Source organism: Antechinus flavipes, chromosome 4 (assembly GCF_016432865.1).
Source record: "Antechinus flavipes isolate AdamAnt ecotype Samford, QLD, Australia chromosome 4, AdamAnt_v2, whole genome shotgun sequence".
NCBI classification, from domain to species: Eukaryota; Metazoa; Chordata; class Mammalia; order Dasyuromorphia; family Dasyuridae; genus Antechinus; species Antechinus flavipes.
In genome coordinates, this window is record NC_067401.1 from 425,384,344 (window position 1) to 425,408,533 (window position 24,190).

At 33.7% G+C, this 24,190-nt stretch overlaps 1 protein-coding gene across 1 annotated transcript in view; it reads right to left on the reverse strand.

The window, feature by feature from the left end:
* MROH9 (maestro heat like repeat family member 9) overlaps nt 1-24,190 on the reverse strand; it is a 64,238-nt gene that overhangs the window by 19,268 nt on the left and 20,780 nt on the right. Inside the window, exons 8-13 of the mRNA XM_051998960.1 lie at nt 23,004-23,166; nt 20,103-20,245; nt 16,686-16,823; nt 13,082-13,202; nt 11,752-11,889; nt 490-666 (exon numbers count right to left, since the gene is read on the reverse strand). Coding sequence (XP_051854920.1) covers nt 490-666; nt 11,752-11,889; nt 13,082-13,202; nt 16,686-16,823; nt 20,103-20,245; nt 23,004-23,166 — 880 coding nt within the window. The remainder of the gene's footprint in view (nt 1-489; nt 667-11,751; nt 11,890-13,081; nt 13,203-16,685; nt 16,824-20,102; nt 20,246-23,003; nt 23,167-24,190) is intronic.

Here is a 24,190-nt window from a genome sequence, read left to right on the forward strand (position 1 = left end):
AAAACCCTATCAAAGGGAAACAACTCTGAATAATAGAACACTGACTCCAGAGTCAGATGAGTTGGATTCCAGCATAAAATAGCTATGTGACTTAAGTGACTTCCTTAACCACATATGGGTTCTAGTTTCTCTATCTATAAAATGGTGGAAAGGGTCAGAAGATGCTTAAGGTCTTTTCCATCGTTATAATTCTAGATGTCAACATTATCCTTTCTTTAAAAATAAATTACAGAATACGTGGCTTCTTAATTTTGCTTTGTTTCTTTGAGGGAGAGAAAGCATCATCATATTCACTATGAATTTTTTGTCCTATGTTTGGGTTGCTTCATTCAAACTTATGTATTTTACTGCTCTGAAATTTTTGAGATAAAGCATTCTCTAGGAGTTTGGAATACAGTGCTGTAAGATTATATGATATGGTTCCTGGACTATAACACTCTTTCCTCAACTACCCAGTAATTCATCCCTGTATGAAGGAGTCTCACTCACATGGTCCATGAGTGGGAAGTAACTGAAAGCAATTTGGACACACAAAGTGGAGTATGTTACTTTGTCCATCTCAGCGAGAAGCCTTCGGAGGGTGTTCATCGCCTGTATTGTAACAGTTTTATCTTTGGAGGGGAAGGAATTCAGTACACATAATATTAAGTCTCTGACGTGTGATACCTGCATAAAAAACACAGCAAATAAGAGATTCCTTTAAATCACTGGAAGACAAAGAGAAAATTGCTTGTTAGTGTTAAGTACTAGTAGACAGTAAGAAATGACAGTCATGGTAGTAAATAAGGGAATTAAGGGAATAAGTATTTTACATAATAGCTATTAGGCATTGTACCAAGTACTTTTTTTTTTTTAAATAAATGTTATCTAATGTGACCTTCATAAAAATTCTGGGAGATAGGTTACGAATATATCCATTTTTACAGTTGAGGAAACTAAAGCAAATGGAGGTTTAAGTAATCTGCTCAAGGTCACAGAGATGGTAACTGTCTGAGGCAGAATTTGAATTCAGGTCTTCCTGGTTCCAGGTCTATGGTTACTCCAGTAAGCAACAAGGACTTCAAGCAAAGCAGTATCCAAACACTTGCTGGATCTTCTTTCAGGGCCACTGGAGATAATATACTGTGCTATATGTTCCCTGGCAAGCCTGCAAAATGACAGAATTTTGCTGAAGTCACCTCTAACAGTTTAGTTTTTACTATACACACAAACCTCCAAAATTGGCTACCCATGTTAATCAGAATTTTCTTTATCTATTTATTTTGTTGATTGTTTAGCCACAACATGGTATTAATAGAGCAGTTAAAACTTAAAAATGTACATGTATACATTCCCCTCTGCCCCAGAGGCCAGTACTTTTATATTTTCCTGAGTATTATTCCTTTACTGGGAAGAGAATATACATTTCTTTTATTTATATGTATTTATTAATTTTTGACTTATAAAAGATTTTGATTTCCTTTTTTTCCTGCTTCCTCTCTCCCCAAGATGGCAATCAATCTGATACAGGTTATACATGTATAATCATATTCAACATATTTCCACATTAGTCATGCTATAAAAGAAGAATCAGTATAAAATAGAAAAGCATGACAAAAAAAAACAACAGAAAAGTGAAAATATCATGCTTCAATCTAAATTCAAATGCCATAGTTCTTTCTCTGAATGTGAGTAGCATTTTCTATCATAAGTGTTTTGGAATTGTCTTAGATCAATGAATATGAAGAATAGTTTATCAAAGTTGATCATCTGCACAATGATTTTGTTACTGTATAAGATGTTCTCTTGGTTCTTCCCACTTCACTCAGCATCAATTCATAAGTTTTCCAAGTTTTTCTGAAATCTACTTGCCTACCATTTCTTTCTTTTTTTTTAAATAACTTTTTATTGACAGAACCCATGCCAGGATAATTTTTTATAACATTATCCCTTGCACTCACTTCTGTTCCAATTTTCCCCCTGCCTCCCTCCACCCCCTCCCCCAGATGGCAAGCAGTCCTATACATGTTAAATAGGTTACAGTATATCCTAGATACAATATATGTATGCAGAACTGAACAGTTTTCTTGTTGCACAGGGAGAATTGGATTCAGAAGGTATAAATAACCTGGAAAGAAAAACAAAAATGCAAGCAGTTTATATTCATTTCCCAGTGTTCTTTCTTTGGGTGTAGCTGCTTCTGTCCATCTTTGATCAATTGAAACTGAATTAGCTCTCTTTATTGAAGAAATCCACTTCCATCATAATATATCCTCAAACAGTATCGTTGTTGAGGTATATAATGATCTCCTGGTTCTGCTCATTTCACTTAGCATCAGTTCATGTAAGTCTCGCCAGTCCTCTCTGTATTCATCCTGCTGGTCATTTCTTACAGAACAATAATATTCCATAACGTTCATATACCACAATTTACTCAACCATTCTCCAATTGATGGGCATCCATTCATTTTCCAGCTTCTAGCCACTACAAACAGGGCTGCCACAAACATTTTGGCACATACAGGTCCCTTTCCCTTCTTTAGTATCTCTTTGGAATATAAGCCCAGTAGAAACACTGCTGGATCAAAGGGTATGCACAGTTTGATAACTTTTTGAGCATAGTTCCAAATTGCTCTCCAGAATGGCTGGATGTGTTCACAACTCCACCAACAATGTATCAGTGTCCCTGTTTTCCCACATCCCCTCCAATATTCCGCATTATCTTTCCCTGTCATTCTAGCCAATCTGACAGGTATGTAGTGGTATCTCAGAGTTGTCTTAATTTGCATTTCTCTGATTAATAACAATTTGGAGCATATTTTCATATGACTATAAATAGCTTTAATTTCTTCATCTGAGAATTGTCTGTTCACATCCTTTGACCATTTATCAATTGGAGAATGGCTTGATTTCTTATAAATTAGAGTCAATTCTCTATATATTTTGGAAATGAGGCCTTTATCAGAACCTTTGACTGTAAAAATGTTTTCCCAGTTTATTGTTTCCCTGCTAATCTTGTCTGCATTAGTTTTGTTTGTATAAAAACTTTTCAATTTGATATAACCAAAATTTTCTATTTTGTGTTCAATAGTGAACTCTAATTCTTCTTTGGTCATAAATTCCTTCCTCTTCCACATTGCCTACCATTTCTTACAGAACAACAATAATATTCCATTGCATTCATATGCTACAATTTATTTAGCCATTGCCCAATTAATGGACATTCTCTTGATTTACAGATCCAACACAAAGAGAATTGCTATAAACAATTTTGTGCATGTGGATCCTTTTCCATTTTTTTTTTTGGTCATCTCTTTGGGATACAGATCTAGAAGTGATATTATCAGATCAAAGTATAGACAGTGTTTTATAGCTCTTTAGACATAGTTCCAAATTGCTTTGCAATTTTCTAATTTTCCCAAAACCTCTCTAATATTTATTATCTTTTCTGTCATCTTAGTCAATCTGAGAGTTGTGTGGTGGTATCTCAAAGTTTGTTTTTTTTTTTTAATTTTCATTTCTCTAATCAATAGGGATTTAGAGCAGTTTTTACATGACTATCAATGGCTTTGATTTCTTAATCTGAAAACTTCCTGTTGATTTCCTTTGACTATTTGTCAATACAATGACTTGTATTCTTATAAATTTGACTCAGTTCTCTATTTTAGAAATCAGATTAAGTTTTGCTATTTTTTCTAGTTCTGTAAAATAATTTTTTCAAAGTTTGGTATGGCACGGAATAAATAAATTTAGTAAGAAATTTATTAATAATATAAATATATAGATACTTTTATTACATATGTATTACATACATACATATGTACTATACACATGCACCTGCACACAGACATATATGTACATATGTGTATATGCTTTTATTATGTCAGTTTGGGCTACCCATGAGCAATTGACAGTTTTCCAATTATTAGGTCTGACTCATCTCTTGTGACTGGGTTTTGTTGATAATATATAAAATGCTAATGATTTATGTGGGTTTGTTTTATATCCTGAAACTTTGCTAAAATTTATTTTTTAATTAATTATTTCAGATAATTTATTTTTTGGTTGATTCTCTAGGATTCTCTAAGTACACTATTATGACATTTATAGAGTGATAGTTTTATTTCTTACTTGACTATCCTAATTTCTCTTATTTCTTTTTCTTCTATTATATATATGTATATATATATATATATCTATTATATATACACACACATATCCCTATCATTTAATATCTATATACAACTATTATCTATTTACACACATCTTTCATTTATCTGTATCATCCATTTATTCGTCTATATCCATTTATTTCCTTTCTATACATATCTATCTAGTTATTTGAGATTGGGCCTCACTAACAAGCTAAGATTAAAAATATGGACATCTCTCAGGACACCATTGCTAACAGGATTAGGTGCTTTGGGTACTCTGTTTTTGACTTGGGCCAGCTTCCTCCTCCTTAATAGTATTGATAATGGTCTTCTTTGCTTCATCCCTGATCTTACAGGCAGTTTCTAGCTTGTCCCCCTTGGATATAATGTTTGCCAATTGTTTAGGTAGACACTATTTATCACATTAAGGAAAACTCCATTTATTCTTATGCTCTCTAGTGTATTTAATAGGAATGGTGCTTTATTTTGTTAAAGGATGTTTCTAAATATATGGAAATAATCATATGATTTTTGTTGGTTTTGTTGTTGAGTGGATTCTAATATTGTACCAGCCCTATATATATATATATATCTATCTCTCTATATATATACACATATATATACATCCAATTTGGTCAGAGCATAATAAACTGGTGATAAATTGTTGTAATATCTTTGCTAATTTTTTTAAATTACATGAATATTCATTAGGAAGATTGGTTTGTAATTGTCTTTCTGTTTTGGTCCTTCCTGGTTTAAGTATGAGCAAATATATTTGAGTCATAAATTGATTTTTAGGTAGGATTTTTTTTCCTTAAGGAATTCATTGATGACTATATAGATATAGATATGATTAAAGAATGCTGTCATTATATTTTTGTAAATATTCATCTATCTTATTAAGCTTGTCAAATTTATTGGCATATACTTAGGCAAAATGGCTTCTAATTATTGTTTTAATTTCTTCTTCATTGTGGTAAATTCATCCTTTTCATTTTTGGTGCTGGTAATTTGGTTTTCTTTTTTTTAGTAAAAGTTTTATCTGTTTTATTGTTCCCTCCCTTACCCCTCCCATAAAACTCATAGTTTTGTTAGTTTAATAGTTTTACTTTCAATTTTATTAAACTCTCCTTTGGTTTTTAGAATTTCTAATTTGGTATTTAATTGGGGATTTTTGATTTGTTCTTTTTTTAGCTTTTCTAGATGTGTATCCCTGATTCATTTATTTCCTCTTTCCCTGCCTTATTCCTATAAGCATTTAGACAAAAAAAAGTTCCCTTAAGCACTGCTTTGGCTGCATCCCATAAGTTTTGATATATTATCTCATTATTTCTCCTATATGATATTGTTTTTATGATTTGCTTGACCTACTCATTTTTTAGGATTAGATTAATTTTCAATTAGTTTTTAGTTTATCTTTTCATGGCCTTTTTTTTGCATGTAATTTTTATTATATCAAGATATGAAAAGGATGCATTTGCTATGTCTGCCTTTTTGCATTTGTGAGTTTTTATGCCCTAATATATGGTCAATTTTTATATATGTGCCATGTACAACTGAGAAAAAGGTATATTCCTTTCTATCCCTATTCACCTTTCTTCAGAGGTCTATCATATCTAACTTTCCTAAAATCCTATTTATCTCCTTAACTTCTTGTTTATTTTGTGGTTGGATTTATATAATTCTGTGAGGGGGAGATTGAGATCCCTCATTAGTATAGTTTTGGTATCTATTTCTTCTTGCAACTCTCTTAGCTTCTCTAGGAATTTGGAATTTGGATACTATACCATTTATATATATTTAGAATTGATATTACTTCATTATCTATAGTACCTTTTTTTTAGTAAGATAAGATTTTATTCTTTATTTTATTTAGATCTATTTTTGTTTTTATTTTCTTTGAGATTAGGACGCTACTCCTTTTTTTTCCCTTTTTTTACTTCAGCATAATGTATTATGCTCCAGCTTTTATCATTACTGTGTATGTATATCTCTGCTTTAAATGAGTATTTGTAAACAATATATTGTAGGATTCTAGTTATTAAACCATTCTGCTACTTGCTTCCATTTCAGAGTTCATCCCATTCACGTTCAGAGTTATGATTACCAGATGTATACTTCCTTCCTTCCTATTTTCTCCCATTTATATTTTTTCACTCTTTTCACCCTATTCCTTTACACCAGTGTTTTGCTTCTGACCACTCTCCCCAATCTGTCTTCCCTTCTATCAGCCTTCCTTCCTTCTCTTTTCCTTTTCTCTTACTATTTCTGCCTTTCCTTCTAAACACTCCCTCCTTTTTTTCTTTTTCTCTTTCTACTTCCTTAGAGGGGGAAAATAAATTTCTATACCTAACTGAGGATGTATGTTAATACATCTTTGAACCAAATTTGATATTAAACTACAAATAGTGTTCCTTCCCCTCCCTTATTTTCCTCAAATGTAATAGGTCTTTTGTACCTCTTCATGTGATATAATTTACCCATTTTATCTTTTATTTCCTCTTCTCCCAGTATAATCCCTTTCTCACCTCTTAATAAATCATTTTGTATATCTTCACATCAAGGCCAACTTATACCCCTTCTGTCCTAAGAAAGATACAATTCTCAAGAGTTTTAAATATAATTTTCCCAGGTAGAGATACAAATAATTTAATCTTTAAATAACATGTTTTTAAAATTTCTTTCTTTCCTGTTTACCTTTTTATGCTTCTCTGGAGTATTGTTTTTGAAGATTGAATTTTCTTGTTTAGTTTTTGTCTCTTCATCAGAAATGATTAAAAATTCCTATTTCATTGAGTATCTTTTCCCCTGAAAGATTATGCTAACTTTTATTGGGTAGTTGATTTTTTGATTATAATCTAAACTCATTTGCCTTCTGGAATATGGTATTCCAGGAGCCCTAATTTTTTAATGTAGAAATTAAGTCCTGGATAATCCTGACTGTCTAGATATTTTAATTGTTTCTTTCTGAATGCTTGCAATGTCTTCTCCTTAACCCGTTTATTCTAGAATTTAGCTACAATATTTTGGAGTTTTCATTTTGGGGTCTCTTTCAGAAGATGATCAGTAGATTCTTTCAATGACTATTTTACCCTCTGGTTCTATGATATCAGAGCACTTGATGATTTTTTGGAACATGCTGTCCACGCTCTTTTTTTTTATCATGACTTTCAGGTAGTCCAATAATTCTTCAAATTATCTCTCCTGGAAAGAGTAGGCTAGTAAATTTCAAGTTCTCCAGATTTTCCTCACAAACAGAAAAAAATTCATACCTCAAGGCAAACATAGATGGGTGAAAAAAATTAAGAAGTCTTAGGACAGAACCAGGGTCCTTCTGATCAACACAAGAAGATAAAAAAGACCCCAGGTAGGGTATTAACTGATGTGAAATGCAGACACCTCCAGGATAGCTCCATATAAACACTAAGTGAAGAAATTTGGGATTAGCTGGTTTTCGCTAGAGTCTTAGTCCAAGAAAATTGAATAAACCTCAGCTAATCTGGAATACCAGGTTCAGCTGTGCTTCAGAGAGATGGCCCTTGTTGGAGAAGGAACCAGCCCATCTGGTGAGTGAAGAGGCAGTGGGGGAAGAGATGCAGGTGGCTGTGGGGACTTACAAGGGGTGGGAAGGGGGAGCTCTTAGTTTAGGGTTTCAGGTCAGAAGAGAGAGCTAAAGTGAAGCTAGAGATACCACCCTTACCCCACAGTTAGAGGTGCTTACACTTATACTTCTCATTTTAAAAAATGAGCCAGCAGAGAAGAAAGAAGCTAACCATAGAAACTTGCTATGGGAACAGGGAATACTGGGGGGTGGGGTTCTTCAGGGAAGGACCCTGAAGTAGAAAAAAGCTTTTTCTACTCCAGGGAATAATGCTAATTGGCTCTTTGCCCAGAGAGAATTTATTTAAAAAATCAAATGAGGGACATTGCAGAAAAAATATCCAAGAAAAACAAGATGATTATGAAAAAAGGTTAACTAACTAAAAAAGGAAATAGAGAGTCTTAAAGATGAAAATAACTCTTTGAAAATTACAATTGGCTAAAGGGAACTCATGAAGCTATAAGAGATCAAGAAATAAGAAAACAATATAAAGAATGAAAAATAGAACAGAATATGAAACATCATATAAGAAAAAGAACAGACCTAGAGAATAGATCAACAAGAGAAATTAGACTAACTGAAAGCTATGAACAAAAAGAACCATGACACAATAATACAAGAAATAATCCAAGAAAATTTTGCTGGAGAAACAGAATAAGAGGGGAAAGTAGAAATAGGAAAAGATCCGCCGATCACAATCTCAAAGAGATCCTTTGTGGAAAATATATAGGAATATTACTGCCTAATTTTAAAACCCTCCAAATCAAAGAAAAAATTTTGCAAGAAACCACAAAAAAACCCACCAACAAAAGTGCTGGAACTATAATTAGAATTGTACAGGATTTAAAACAATAAAGGATCACAGGTTGTAGAATTATATATACTGGCAATCAAAAGAACTAGGCCTGTAGCCAAAAATACCATATCCAGCAAAATTATCCATAATATTGAAGGGAAAAAAATGGATGTTCATTGAATATTTTCAGATTTTTCAGGTTTCTTTCAACCACACCTGAATTCAATAGAAAATTTTATATAAAAGGCCTCATTTCTAAAATATATAGAGAATTGATTCAAATTTATAAGAATTCAATTCTTATATTGATATATAATTCTCCAATTCTCCAATTGATAAATAGTCAAAGGATATGAACAGACAGTTTTCAGCTGAAGAAATTGAAACTATTTCTAGTCATATGAAAAGGTACTCCAAATCACTACCGATCAGAGAAATGTAAATTAAGACAACTCTATGACACTACTACACACCTGTCAGATTGGTTAAGATAACAGGAAAAGATAATGACAAATGTTGGAGGGAATGTGGGAAAACTGGGACACTGATGCATTGTTGGTAGAATTGTGAACTGATCCAACCATTCTGGAGAGCAATTTGGAACTTGCTCAAAAAGTTATCAAACTGTGCATATCCTTTGATCCAGCAGTGTTTCTACTGGACTTATATCCCAAAGAGATCTTAAAGGAGAGAAAGGGACCCATATGTGCAAAAAATGTTTGTGGCAGCCCTTTTTGTAGTGGCCAGAAACTGGAAATTGTATGGATTCCCATCAGTTGGAGAATGGCTGAGTAAATAATGTTTTTTGAATGTTGTGGAATATTATTGTTCTGTAAGAAATGATCAACAGGATGATTTCAGAGAGGCCTGGAGAGACTTACACAAACTGATGCTAAGTGAAATGAGCAGAACCAGGAGATTGTTATACACAGCAACAAGATTATATGATGATCAATTTTGATGGACATGGCTCTCTTCAACAATGAGATGATTGAAACCAATTCCAATTGTTCAGTGATAAAGAGAGCCATCTACACCCAGAGAGAGGACTGTGGAAACTGAATGTGGTTCACAAATAGCATTTTCACTCTTTTTGTTGTTGCTTGCTTACATTTTCTTCTTTTTCTTTTCTTCTTTTTTACTGCTTCGATTTGATGTTTTCTTTGTGTAGCACAATAATTGTATAAATATATATATATGATTTAAAATATGTTTTTACCATGTTTAACATATATTGGACTACTTGCCTTCTAAGGGAGAGCATGGTAGAAGGGAGGGAAAATTGGAACACAAGGTTTTGCAAGCACTAATGTTAAAGATTGTCTACATATATGTTTTAAAAAAATAAAAAGCTCTAATAAAAAATTTATGTATAAAAACCAATATCAAAGATCAATTTCAAGGAATTTAATATGGATAAATTGCTTATGTTTCTATATGGAAATGTATATTATATGTTTAAGAATGACATTAGCAACTGAGTAGCACAAAAGAAAGATTGGGTAAGAGTTAAGGTAAAAATAGTAATTATGCTATACAAATCAGGTACAGAGGGAAAATAAATACAGAGGCATTAGAGAGGAAGGAGGGCTCATAGTTCTAAAAACCCACTTATATCAGGAATGGGTTAAATAAGCAATACTACATGTATACCGTAAAGTGTATAGCATCCTCCAAAATCTATAAAAAATATAAGAGAGGAGGGAAGGACAGAGGGATAAGCAAAGTGTGGGTAAGAAAACAAGAGAGGGATCCATCGATGGGGGGAAGTTAAGTAAATAACAAAACAAGTTAAGGAACAAAATTGAAGCAAAGAGTTGAGAGGGGAAAGATGTTTGTGTATGTGTGTGTATGTGTGTGTGTGTGTATATATATATATATACACACACACACATATATATGCATATATATAACATATAATTCTATATATGTATACATAATTATACACTTGATTAACTATAGCCTGCTTGCAGGAGATGGGGGAATAAAAGGAGTGAAAAAAGAACAGAATAAAAATGCACAGCAAAAATTATCTTTCTTGGTTCTATTTTCCAGGTCAGTTGTTTTCGAGTATTTTACATTTTCTTCTAATTCTTCATTATTTTTATTTTGACTGATTCTAGATGTCTCACAAATTCATTAACTTCTATTTGCCAGACTCTAGTTTTTAAGGTATGATTTTCTTCAGTTAACTTTTGTATCATCTTTTCCATTTGGCTAATTAATGCTACTTTTAAAAGTGGTGTTTTCTTCAATGGATTTTTTTTGTTCATTTGGCCAATTATATTTTTAAAGGAAGTATTTTCTTCAGTCAATTTTTGTACTTTTTTTCCCAAAACGATTGACTCTCTTGCATGCTCTTATTTATCACTCCAATTTTTCATCTACCTCTCTTGGGGGATTGAGACCAATTTATCATCCACAATAGGGTTCTAAGTGGTGGCTGTATTTCCAGCCTTACTTCCTTGATGGTGAGGTCCATTCACAAAGTTTTATACATAAATATGTATAGATAGATGATAGATGTGTGCAGATATATATATATATATATATACACACATATATATAATAGAAATGTGTACACAGGAGAAAGAAATGTATACAAATAGTTATTAGACAATATGTATGTGTAAATAGATGGATAAATGATAGATTTGTAGATAAAAATGTATAGATAGATGATAAATATATGTAGACAGATATAAAATGATAGATGAAAAATATGAATAAATGTATTTAGATAGAAACAGCAATAAAAGCTAGTCTAATTTGCTTTCCAGTATTAACAAATGGAACAAATTATATACTGTGTTAGTAAGAATAATAAAAGAAGTTTGAATGAGGTGGATTTAGACTTGAAAAAATTTAGTTTGGTAAGGCTTTTAAAAAAATAAAATATTTTTGCTGTTCTAAGATAGTTTTTATGAGGCATTACTATTGAGCAACAGTAGATTATCTGATTAGCTCACCATTGAAATACTGTTTTCAGTTCTAGGCATCAGACTTAATGGAGCCCCTAATAAAGTCTTGTTGACTTGATTTGACTTTTTGTCTTTCTCTGTATCCCCAGGGCTTAATATAATTAATAGTACTTTGCTTATTACATAGGAGATGTTAATAAATTTTTCTATATTGATTGACTCTAAGGAAAGCAATAATGGATTTAAATTTGATGTTAGCAAATAATAATTATATGTGCACATATACACAGATAGACCAACCTTATTAATAACTGATGACATGGTGGCAATCTTTTGGAGACTCAACTTGGAAACTGTAGGGTTTGGATCATTTACCCAGGTTCTGAAAAGTGCCAAAAACTCTTCCGGGAATGGATCCTTAAAAAAGTTATTCAGAAGCTAATATAAAAGAAAAGAAGAAAAATATAGCTAAAGCAAAGGTTATAACTTTTATTGTTACTCAGTCATGTCTGACTTTTGATGACCCCATTTGTTTTTTGGGAGGTTTTTTGGGCAAAAATACTGAAGTGGTTTGCATATGAGGGACTGAGGCAATTAGACATAGGTGACTTGTGCAGGGTTGTATTTCTACTGAGTTTTTAAGATTAGATTTCAACTCAAGCAAACGAGTCTTCATGACTCGTGGCACTCTATCTACTGTTACTACTTAGCTATTAAAAATATGGATAGTTACCATGTTTTCAAAATCTCAAATGAGGCAGTCTAACAAAAAATTTCTTTTGAAAGTCGTAATCTTTTGCTGAAATTCCGATTGCCATAGATTTTTTTTACTTATATAATTTATATATGTAAATATGTACTATGTATTTTCAGGAATCTTTTTTGAGTGTGGAAAAACCAATGTTCATGATATTTAATATCACTGCTTATCTCCATCTAAGTTGAGCTTCTGCCTATACTCCATGGATAGTCAAATGTGAACAAAAAATGGATAGCTATTGACCTCAAAAACTTGACTGGGAAGGAGGAGAAATGATCAGAAAAAAGATCATACTCTAAGCAACATATTAGGAGGTGATAGGACCTAGAAAGGTTGTAGCTCTGTTCTTGTCCAAAAGAAAGGAAGAAAGAAAAATGAATGTATACTAACCAGTTAACTGTCTCCTCCACAGCAATAACCACTGGTAATAATCTATATAGAATCATAAGATCATAGATTTTGAGCTAGAAGAGATCTTCACTCATTTAGGTCAACCTTGCCTCCGTACTACACACACAATTTTACAGAAAAAGAAACTGAGGCTAGAAGAAATTCCATAGGCTACTCACAACAATGCTTATAGGTATATGAAACAAGATTTATTCTAACCCCAAACCCAGTAGTCTATCTGCTTTAGTGGCTTAGTAGACAGCTTGCAACAATGGGAACACCACCAGCTTTGGCATTAGAGGACCTGGATTTAGATCCTACTTCTGACACCAATTACCTTTGTGATGGTGAACAAGGTACTTAATCTCTTTGGGATTCATTTCTTCATCTGTAATAATGAGAATTGGACTGGATGTTTCTGAGGTTAGAACTATGATTTAGACATGAACAAGATGCCCGCAGCCTCTAAGAAAAATGTACCTCAATGAGGAAGATGACCGTAGTAACGCTGTCCTCTGTCCTCCTGGGGCCTTCCAAAGAGAGCTTGTAGAGATAATGTAAGGTCTCAGGAAACTGTGGGAACTTGTATTCACTGAGAGTTCTGTGAAGGAGAATATAGATTTACTGGTAGGAAAGGAGGTATTCAATGGCTTTTACACAAAGACCAAAAACAATAGGATTGAGACCACCTGCATCCAGCCCCACCATCTTTCTCATCAACAAAGGGAATCATTACCAGTCTTTCTTGGACCAGGACTAGAATTCCTGGGAATTATATGAAGCCTGGACGCCGGATTACTATCATACTGATTCACTTCTTCCCCCTTGGAAAGATGTCTTTCAATCTCCAAAAGTCCCAGTTCTTGTCCAAATTAATTTAATTAATGAATGAATGAATTAAAATTTTAATTAGTTAATTTTATTAATGAATTAATTTAATTAAATTAATGAAATAATTTTTATGTAACACTTTGCAAGCTAAAAGATTATACAAATGAGTTATTTAACTCCATTTCACAAACTTTAAGCCTCTATTATAGTAATAGATGAGACAATGGTAATTGGTGAGACAGTGACACAGGTTAAAATATTCCTGCCTTCAAGAATTTATATTCTATTAGGTAGAAACAATATATACTCAGATGAATACATTAAAAGAATATACAGAATAATGCAAAATCACTGGAAGGGGAAAACGGATAACTAGTAGGAACCAGAGAAAGCCTATGTAAGAGGTGATCCTTGAAAGGAACCCAGGATTCCAAGTGTAGAAATGGGGAGGAAGGCTCTTTTGAGCATGAGGGGGAAAGGAACAACAAGTGAAAATTAACAGAGAAGATGGAATGTCATATTCCCTTCATATGTGGGGATCAAGCAAACTCGTCTGATGTCAGTATTGAGAGTTTGAAGAGCGATAATGTGAAATCAATTTGGAAAGATACCTACAATCAATGTGAGGTTTTTAACACTTAACAGATGTTTGCTTAAGATGTCTTTTGAGGCAGAAGACTCACATGATCAGATTTATGATTTTCAGTATTAATAATGTCAGTTATATGGAAGAAGGATTAGCAAAGGGAAAGAATGAATTGGAGGAGGCTTGTCAGAAGATTATTTCAATAGTCCAGGTAAGAGGTGATGGGAGCCTAAATTAGGATGTGAATGGAGAGAAGACAGAGACAAGAGATTTTGTAGAGAAGACCTGGCAACTAACTTTTTATACAGGGTAGGAGGAGAGTGAAGAGTGAAGAATAAAGGAAGGATTACAAACTTGGGATACTGAAAAGATGAATCCTTGATAGAAATAGTAAATTAGAAGAAGGATTTATTACTTTGTGCCTGACACTGTGCTAAATGCTTTATTAATATTATCTCCTTTGATCTTTAACAATAACCCTGAAAAGTAGGTGCTATATTGATTTTGGAAATGAAGATACTGACAAACAATGGTATGTACTAATCCACAGAGCTTATGTATTTGAGACTATATTTGAATTTACCCTGATGCCAGATCTAGCATCCACTGAACCATTCAGCTATATCAACATGAAAAAGATGATTATTAGTTATTCCCTTATTTAGTTTAAGCATTCTCGGTATCCAGTTTAATTAATTGAGGAGAGGCTCATAACACAAAAATAGATGGGGGAAAAGAATACATTCCTCTGGACACGTTGGATTTAAAATGTCTATGGGATAGCTAGGTAGAGATGTCTAGTAGTAAATTGGTAATGTGGGATTAAAGTTTAGGAGAAAAGTAGTTTGGATTAATATCTAGATTCTGGAGTCATCTGCATATCGATGATAATTAAACCCATGGGAGCTAATGACATCACCAAGAAAAAGTAAATATCATTTTTCCTATTTACTCCCTCTCACTTTTTAAAAAATCAAATTTATCTGGTTACCAAGTTCAGGTTGTTACTGAATTTGCTGAAACTGAGACATTGAGGAAATAAGTAACCCAACCCAACCCAACCCAAGTAAGCAGACTAATTCCTGGAATTATACTGTAAACATTCCTCTGTTACATCTAGAGGTCTCTGGGCATGTGTGTCTTGTGAGAAAATAAATAAGTTGAAAGATAAGATGGAGCTGATAAAAAGAAGTTGTGATTATTTATCAAAAATCAATCTAAATGATTGCCAGAGGACTACTGACATATCCTAATGCCCACACTACTAAGTAGATGGATTTCTATGGCTAAAAAAGCAAACAAACTAAAAAAAAAAAAACTCAACACCCACTCCCCCGCCCCCAAACCCCACAACAACCATCTTCTTTTGTGTTATGAACCTCTTCACAATTAAATTGAATATTGAAAATGCTTGAGTGAAGTAAGGGAACAACTGATTATCATCTTATTTTTGTCTTGAGGTTGCTGAATAGTTCAATGGGTAGAGGGCTAGACCTGGCATCAGGATGACCTGAATTCAAATATAGTTTCAAATACACTAGCTCTATGGACATGGGCAAGTTATTTAACCCATTTACCTCAGTATTCTCGTCTCTAAAATCAAGATAATAATAGCATCTACTTTCCAGGGTTATTGTTAAACATCAAATAAGACCATACTGGTAAAGCATTTAGCAGTGTCAGGAACAAAGTAAGCTTTATATAAATGTTATTATTAATTTCCTTATATAGTGAAAGGTAATTTCCTTGTAGTTTTGTGTTCCACCTTCCCCCTACCCTACTTCTGTCTTTTGCCTCCCAGTTCAGAAAGTTTATTTGCTATTTTAGATGTCAAGAATTAGAGGTGAAAGTATCTATTTATATATGATGGCAGAAAATATTTATACTATTGTTTTGATTTTTTAGCCACTGCTTTTATATCTTAATTAAATGTTTTTGCTATTGAATTTGAGACTTTTGTAGGGATTGAAAATTGAGGTAGTATTACAGAGGTAAGGGCTTGAACCCTGATTTTTTTTGATTACCCAAATAATTAAAATAAGCTGAGAAAAAGCAGTAAGGGATTTCAGAAGAAACGTCTGCAAAGGGATTTTAGTACTACAGTTGTTATACCCATTTTTGCACACTGTGTTAGGGTTATACATTATACTCATAACACTTTGAGTTGGCTGATATAAATGTATCATCTCCATTTTTCAGATGAAACAGCTACTCATGAAAAATAAGAATTTGTCCAAGTTCATAGAGATAGTAAGTATAAACTAGAACTCGAGCATCCTGACTCAAATTCTAGTGCCCTTTTCATGACACCAGTCATGGAATACCTATGTACCAGTTCCACCTAGTTTTCTATAAAAATGTCAATATAATTTCCATCCTCATGATTTCCTTCCCTGCCAAATCATCAAAGCAAAGAAATAGGAACTATTATTTCTATCCTCTATCCTTAGTTTTATCAACCATAAATAAAGAAGATTAAACTTGACAATGACCTACGATTCTGTAAACCAAAAAAAGATAAAGTTCATTTAAAAGGTCTGCAAATACTGAGGCCGATGCCAACCATGATTTCACAGAGGTATGGATGACTATGTTTATTTCTTGAATTAATGGAAATAGGAAAGATAGGAAAGGGCCTAGTATCAAAATACTTAATTTTTCTCTTACTTGGCAATGATGTAGACACCATAATGGTGGAATATGAGATTGGAAAACTGGTGCCAGCAATCCTTTTTTTGAAGGGCACTATCTACTTGTTGCAGTCCTGAAGATTTCAGTAGAAGTCTCAAAGCCTTCTGGGCAAAGCTAGATCACCAAAACAAGAATAGTGTGACTATTTCCATAAGTTATACACATCCCTCCTATTAATCTCATGCATGACCCTGATTTTGCTATGCAAGAGCTATTTCAGAAAAAGATAATTAGGTAGTCTCCAGCTTTTATGGGGGACATAATATGAATTAACAAATTTAAAATCCCTTGTTCCACAAAGGTTTTTAAGAATTGTAAGTGAGAGTTGATAAATAACAACACAGAATAAAACAAGTTGTGAAGTTCCCTTTTCTTTGTCTTTTAATAAGAGGGTGGTTTCTCATCTAAGAAAATTCAGGGTAGCATAATTATGGACTTGGAATCAGAAATAATGGCCAAGAAGAGCCAAGTAGTTTTTCTTGATCCCACTATTTGCTAGCTCTTTGATGATGGGGATTACAATTTTTCTAAGTCTAAATATCTTCATCCAGGAAATAGGGTTGTAATATTAAGTTTATCTAAATGACAGAACTATTTTAAGGAAATAATAATAAAAGTTATTTCAAATCTGTTTGTATTACCATGGGACTTCTCTATAAGAACCAAGAAACTTTCTTGAAAAAAATAACCATTAATTAAGATCCCCAAAACCTTAATACATCAGCATTTATATAGTGCTATTTTGTCCAAGGTATTATGCTAAACACTGTACAAATATCATCTCATTTGATCCTAAAAATATTTTAAAAGTTTTTTTGTTACATTTAAGTTCCCATCTGTTTCCTCTTCTTTTAACCCTATAATAGAGAAGGCTAATATTTCACACACAAAATATATAATACATAGTTCCATATATTAGTTATTTCTCTGGAGGTAGATAACATTTATCTTCATAGGTCCTTTGCAATTGATTTGAATATTTGTATGATTTAGGATAGCTTAATTATTCATATTTATTCTTCAAACATTATTGCTGTTAGTGTATGCAATGTTCTCTCTGTTATATAACAATTCTAAGTTATAGTAAGTCATTTTTTAGGTGAGTTTTTGAAATTGCTTTTCCAATTTGTTGACTTTTTCATTATTCTCTTGCTTTTTTATTTCTTATTTCTTTTCCAAATTTCTCCTCAACCTTCTTACATGATTTTTAAAAGATTTTTAAGCTATTATAAGAATTCTTTTTAGACTTGTGACCATTTTACATTTTTTCAAAGCTCTACAATAAGCTACTTTGTCTTCTTTTGAACCCTACTCTGTTCTATCACCATAGTAGTTGTGTATGGTTGTTTTTTCTCTTTGTTCTCTCAGTCTGTCTATCTGTCTCTCTCTCCTCCCTTCCCTCTCTCCTTCTGACCCTCCTTATTTCTTTCTCTGTGTGAGCTTGTGGAATGTATGTATCTTTGTCAAACTATAAAACATCTATCCTCTCTCCCTCTAAATGTTTTGAGGGCTTTTTTTCCACATCTCATGTGTCAGAAATTTTCTGTGTACTGAGGGAATGTTGAACTTTGATAAATATGGCATTCTGCTGAGAAATTGAATGTTTCTGTAATAACTAAATTCTAAAATGAAGATGGAACATAGCAAAATGACATTCACCATGCCATATACCCAGAAAGGGCTGGAAATGCTTAAATATTCTGGAAACTCATTTGATTTACTCCCCTTTGAAAACCAATGTCCTATAATCAAGGCTCAATTTGGGTTGGGACGGGGAGAGGAGAATAATTTGTTAGAAGTACATTCAATATCCAATGAAATAAAGGTATGGTTTCATGATGAAGAATTAGAGATTGTGTTAAAAATCTTATGAATTCAATGGAAATTAGGTAAAATAGATAAAAACAATAAAAGGGAGAATACTAAACCTTAGAGTTTTTTTTTAAAGATATGAAATGTTGCAAGATACATTAATAATAATAATATTAGCTAGCATTTGTATAGTGTTTACTTATGTAACAAGCACTGTGCTAAGTGCTTTTAAATAATTATATTATCTCATTTGATTTTCACGACAACCCTGGAAGGTATGTATTCTTTTCCTTCCTATTTTACAGGTGAGGAAACTGTGCAGACAGAGGTTAAATGACTTGCCTCAGGTCACACAGTTCATTAGTGTCTGAGGCTGAATTTGAAATCAGTTCTTTCTGACTCAAGGCTTAGCCAGCTAGATGCATTTGAGCAGTGGTAGCAAAGAACTAGATAAGACTATAACACTACTAAGTGTAAACAACTTAAAATGTAATGGGAAATTTAAAATAAAATAAATTTAAAAAGCATTAAAACAGATGGTGCTATTTTGTGATTTTCTAAGTCAGGGCAGGGACAGGGATTATTTGAATTTGAAAACTACTCATTTACTATGTCAATAAACTGAATCATTTTACTTTGTCCCAATTAATTTGCACAACACCTTATCATGTATTATTTACATATCTGGTATATAGTCATTATTACTTACTAGTTTGTAACCTCCAGAAGTAGGAGGACTGTTTCTTAACTAAACTTTATATTTTTCTTTAGGTTTAGCATAGTATTTTGCACACAGTAGCTGTTTAATATGTGCTTGCAAAATTGAACTGGGATTGATTGGATTTGAAATGTTTTACAGTGGTGTTTTGGTGCTCATATTTGAGGGTCCTTATACCCCTTCAACATATATATGTACATATATATATACACACACATAAATATATATAATATATGTCTGTGTATGTAGTCATGTACATGTGTATATATAGGTGTGTGTATGGGTATTATACACACATACATAATACATATATAACTACATGCACATATACATATATACAAACATACGCACATAACTGCACACACACACATAGATTATGTACAGCCCAATAAAGATGTCTCCCCAACACAAAACTATAATGAATAAGCAGGTCATTCTCTCCTTCATAGATAAATCTTATAGCATGAGAACATTCACATAGCACAGAAGATTCTTAATATTTTTTGTGTCACTGACTCTTTTGATAATCTAACAAATTTTATGAATTCTTAGAATACTCTAAAATATATATTTTAAAATATGAATAAAAAATGCAATTATATTGAAATATAGTTATCAATTTTTTTAAATTAAAAAAAACCCCAATGAATCTAAAAACCCCAGGTTAAAAATCTTTGGCAAAGAGGAATAGTTCCACTCACATGAAAGAGTTCATGTTATTTTTTTCCTTGTTGGGAGATGAAAAAAGGAATGTATTATCCATACTGTGCTAAAATAATGTTTATATAAGCCAAAATAGTCAACATTGGATGGTAAATGGTACTTTAGACCTTCATTAATTGTGCTTAATATTGACATCTTACCATTGGTCATCAACTTTTTTCAATTTCATTTCACTATTGTAATGGAGTTGTAGTATTAGGGCAATTAGTAACTCAGGGAAAAACTGAGCTGCTGCTTTCTTGTACTCAGGAACAGGGAGTAAGGTGCACAAAGCCTGAGCTGCCTGGGGAAAAAAAGAAAAAAGAAAAAAAGGAAATAAGCTTTTTCCTTAAAATGGCTCTTAAATCAGGAGTGCATGTATTCCTAGCCTATTTTTTTTTTTTTTTACCAATGAAGAATAGATCTTCTCAGTGATTAATAGACCTGTCTTTGATCACATAGATCAAAAGTCTATATTCAGATCAAGGTGTCTTCATTTTCCACCATCTTGCCATTCTACGGACTGTTCCTTGATGCTTCCTAAAGCTCTTCCTTTCAGAAGATCACTTCAGCCTTGTGCTCCCACTATAGAAATACCCTCTTCCCCTGGAGCACCTCCCTCAGAATGGAAAGGAGAGAACTCTTCCCAGAATATCCATTTTAGTAAAGTCCCCAGATCAATCATCTTTTCATTTCCCACCAGGCTGCAAGCTTCTGAACGGCTCCATCATGCATCATGTCAGGTACTTTTTCCTTCCTTCCCCTTTCCAGTTTCTTTTTATGTACTGTCTTCTCCACTAGAATGTAAGCTCCTTGAGGGCAGGGATCATTTCCCTGCTTAGCACTCACTGTGCCTGACACTTAATAGGGCTTAATAAATGTTCAGACTTTAGACTGTCTGAAAACTAGGTTGTTCAGTGAACAGAGGGCCTGGCCTTGAGTCAGGATAATCTGAATTCAAATCCAACCTCAGACTTCTTGTGTGACCCTGGCAAGTCACTTAATCTTATTTGCCTCCGTTTCCTCATCTGTAAAATGAGCTAGAGAAGGAAATGGCAAATCACTCCAATATAGTATTCAAGAAAGCTTGAAATGAGATCTGACATGACTGCCCAATCACAAAGAATGACTGAGGTCTTTGTGTCTCCAGCACTAAACAAGGGCTATCTCCTTTCCCTAATCTTGTTGCTGACCTGAAGGTCTGACAGTGTAGGAGTGGGGACCTACCCCCAATCTTCTGCTTCTGTCTCCAGGAAGCCTTCTTGGAGGCAATATAACCTGGACACTAATTGGACACAGAACGGACCAACTTAAAGGCCAAAGGAGCAAAGGGCAGAGATTTTGCTCCAGGGCTACCGATTTTCTTGGGATTGGAGATAGAAAACACCAGTTATACACCTGTATAACTCTAAGGATTCTATGAAGTTTGGTCCTCATTTAACTTTATCTCAGCTCAATTTCATTTTCAGTAAGAGATGAGTAAGGCTTCCTTGGCAACCTTGAGCAAACCATATGCTTTCTTTGGGACTTCCTTTGTAAAGTCAAGTGTATTAAAATGCGAATTGATTAAATGATCTAGTTTCTTCTAGTTCCAAGGGGATCATACACATGTACAGGTGCAGGTATTTGCATTATGTCTTTGTGTAGGTATATGTACATTTGGAGAGGGCTCCACAGGGTTTTTTTTTTTTTTTAGCACCCCATACCTTATACATCTAACTCTTAGGGTCATAATTCTATTCCTCAGAAAATCAAACATCAAAGAACTGACCTTAGCATCTAGTTATCAAGAATAATTAATAGGAATGTATTTAATAATTTATATGATTCATTCAACAATTTCTCAAATGGAGGGCATGGAAAGCCTTAGAGGATCTGTCTCCCCCAGGGATGCTATATACCATTAAGTACCAGTAGATAAAAGAATCCCAGTCTTGGAGTTGGGAAGACCTAAATTTAAATTTGGCCTTTGACTCTTGTTAGCTGTAGGACCTTCGACAAGTCACTTAATAATCTGCCTCAGTTTCCTAATAATGACACTTACCTCTAGGGTTGTGGTAAGGATCAAATGAAATAATATCTGTAAAGTACTTAATAGCACACAAAGCTGATATTCTCCTTAAACTACTTCCTGCACCTCATCAAAAATTGTTTTCAATTAATTAACAAATTTTAATTTGTATACTACCTCTCAGTATTAATTTTTTTCTGTGAAAAAAACTTATTATATAATATTTATGCTACAAGACATACTTATCCATAGGACATTCATATATACTCCCCTACCATATAGCATGAGTATCTGGCACATTCTCCTTGCTCCCTTTCTCTGAAACTTTGGGCACTTTTAGTGCCGCTGGCCCTAATTATGATTTTCAGTATTTGTACCACATATAAATTCTCTGAATTAGGAGATCTGGATTCAGAGAGCATTTGGCCTTTATAATCTTTGAGATCTATGATTCTATGAAAATATAAAAGAAAGCTAGATTTGCTATATGGAAACACTACTTTAGCCCAAGGCACTGATTCCTTGGGGTACTGGGTTTGGGGTATGGGGATATTTTTCTCTAAACTCAGTCTTGTCACCTACAAGTATCCTATACTGAATAACAAGAGTCAAGAGTCAAGAACCAATCTACAAAGGTCTGAGTAATGGATTTTTAGGGTCAGGAAGAACTAACAACAGAATCTCATTATTCCCACCTTTTCCCCAAAACCTATAGTGGTTAGGGTCAAATACACAATCTTCTGTTCCACAATCCCCAGCTGCCTCTCCATGCCTTTCCCAAAAGGTTTTGTTTTTGGCGATACTATTATTAGATAAATTAGATAAATAGGTAAGGGCCTCCATGATGAATTGAGCCTTGTTGCCAGTACTACTGAGTGCCTTAGAAAAGATTGACATGAGGGGCAGCGAGGAGGTGCAGTGGATAGAGTCAGCCCTGGAGTCAGGAGGACCTGTGTTCACTTTACAATTAATAGGTGTGTGATACTGGGCAAATCACTTAACTGCAATTGTCTTGTCAAAGAGAGAGAGATGTGGTGGACATGAGACTTACTGTCACAGGCATCATATTGGTATCATCAAGGGAAAAACGCTTCTGAGGTGGGCTTCCTTCCACTTCTCCAGGTTTCCCTTTTAGCACAATCAGGATTGTCTTCAGTACAATTGGTGAGGGGTCTGTTTCTGAACTGACTGCTTGCCACATTTGTAGCACTGACCTAAAAAATAGTTCCCCCACAAAAACCACCCAAAAATTCATTATGTTCATCAAGCATGGAAATATACCTAGGTCATCTACTGAGGTGATCTTACAACCTGCCTGTAGTAGCTGCCTTGTTTTTTCCCTCCTGAACCTGCAGCCTCTATATCCTGGACTTCCAGAATCCATGTCCTCAAGTCTCTGAAGGATTCATATGCTCATCTTTGAAGCTCCCATCCTAGGGCCAAACCTAGTTGGTTGGAGATGGACTGAATACAAACTAGCTCAATTTATCCTGGATAATTTACTGACTTTTCCTACCTTCACCCTTGCATCTCCTCAGGCCATCCACCAAGGCCATTCCCCAAGGACATTTTTACCATCTATTTATTTTGTATCCCTTCACTGCAAACATCATTCTCCATCACTTTTCACCTTTTCTTTTAGTGCAGTGATCAAATAAATATTGTTATTACTTCTGGAAAGGGTCTATAAATCGATTGCCTTTTGAATCAATTCATTCTGTCATTCTCTAGATCAAAACATCTCTTTCCTGGCCACTACTCTATATATGGTGTCTTCCTCATATTGGTTCCTTGGGGGTAGGGATTAACTTTTAAAAATTGTATCCTCAGCTCTTAGCATGGTACCTGGCACATAGTAAAAACTCAAAAAAGTTTTTCATTTATTTGTTCACTCAAGTGGAAGAAGGACAAGAATCAGAAGCCTTGGTTTTTCTTTTTTATATAACACAAATATTCATTTTTGAATCCCTAAACAGAGAGATTAACTTCTTTCTCCAATTGTTTTTGTGATTTGTCAAATTCTTGGAAAGGGTTCTAATAGGTTTCCAAGGGAAAGCAAAGTTGGCAAATCCATCTTCCCCTCCTGCTTCTAAACATTGCCCAACTCATAATCAGGGACTTTTGATTGATCACCTGTGTATTCTGCTCCTCTAGGCAGATTTACTTATGAGTTTAGGTCTGCCCCTTTACTTTACAATCTAATAGCTTGGTATTATTGGTACTATTTAAACAGGATAC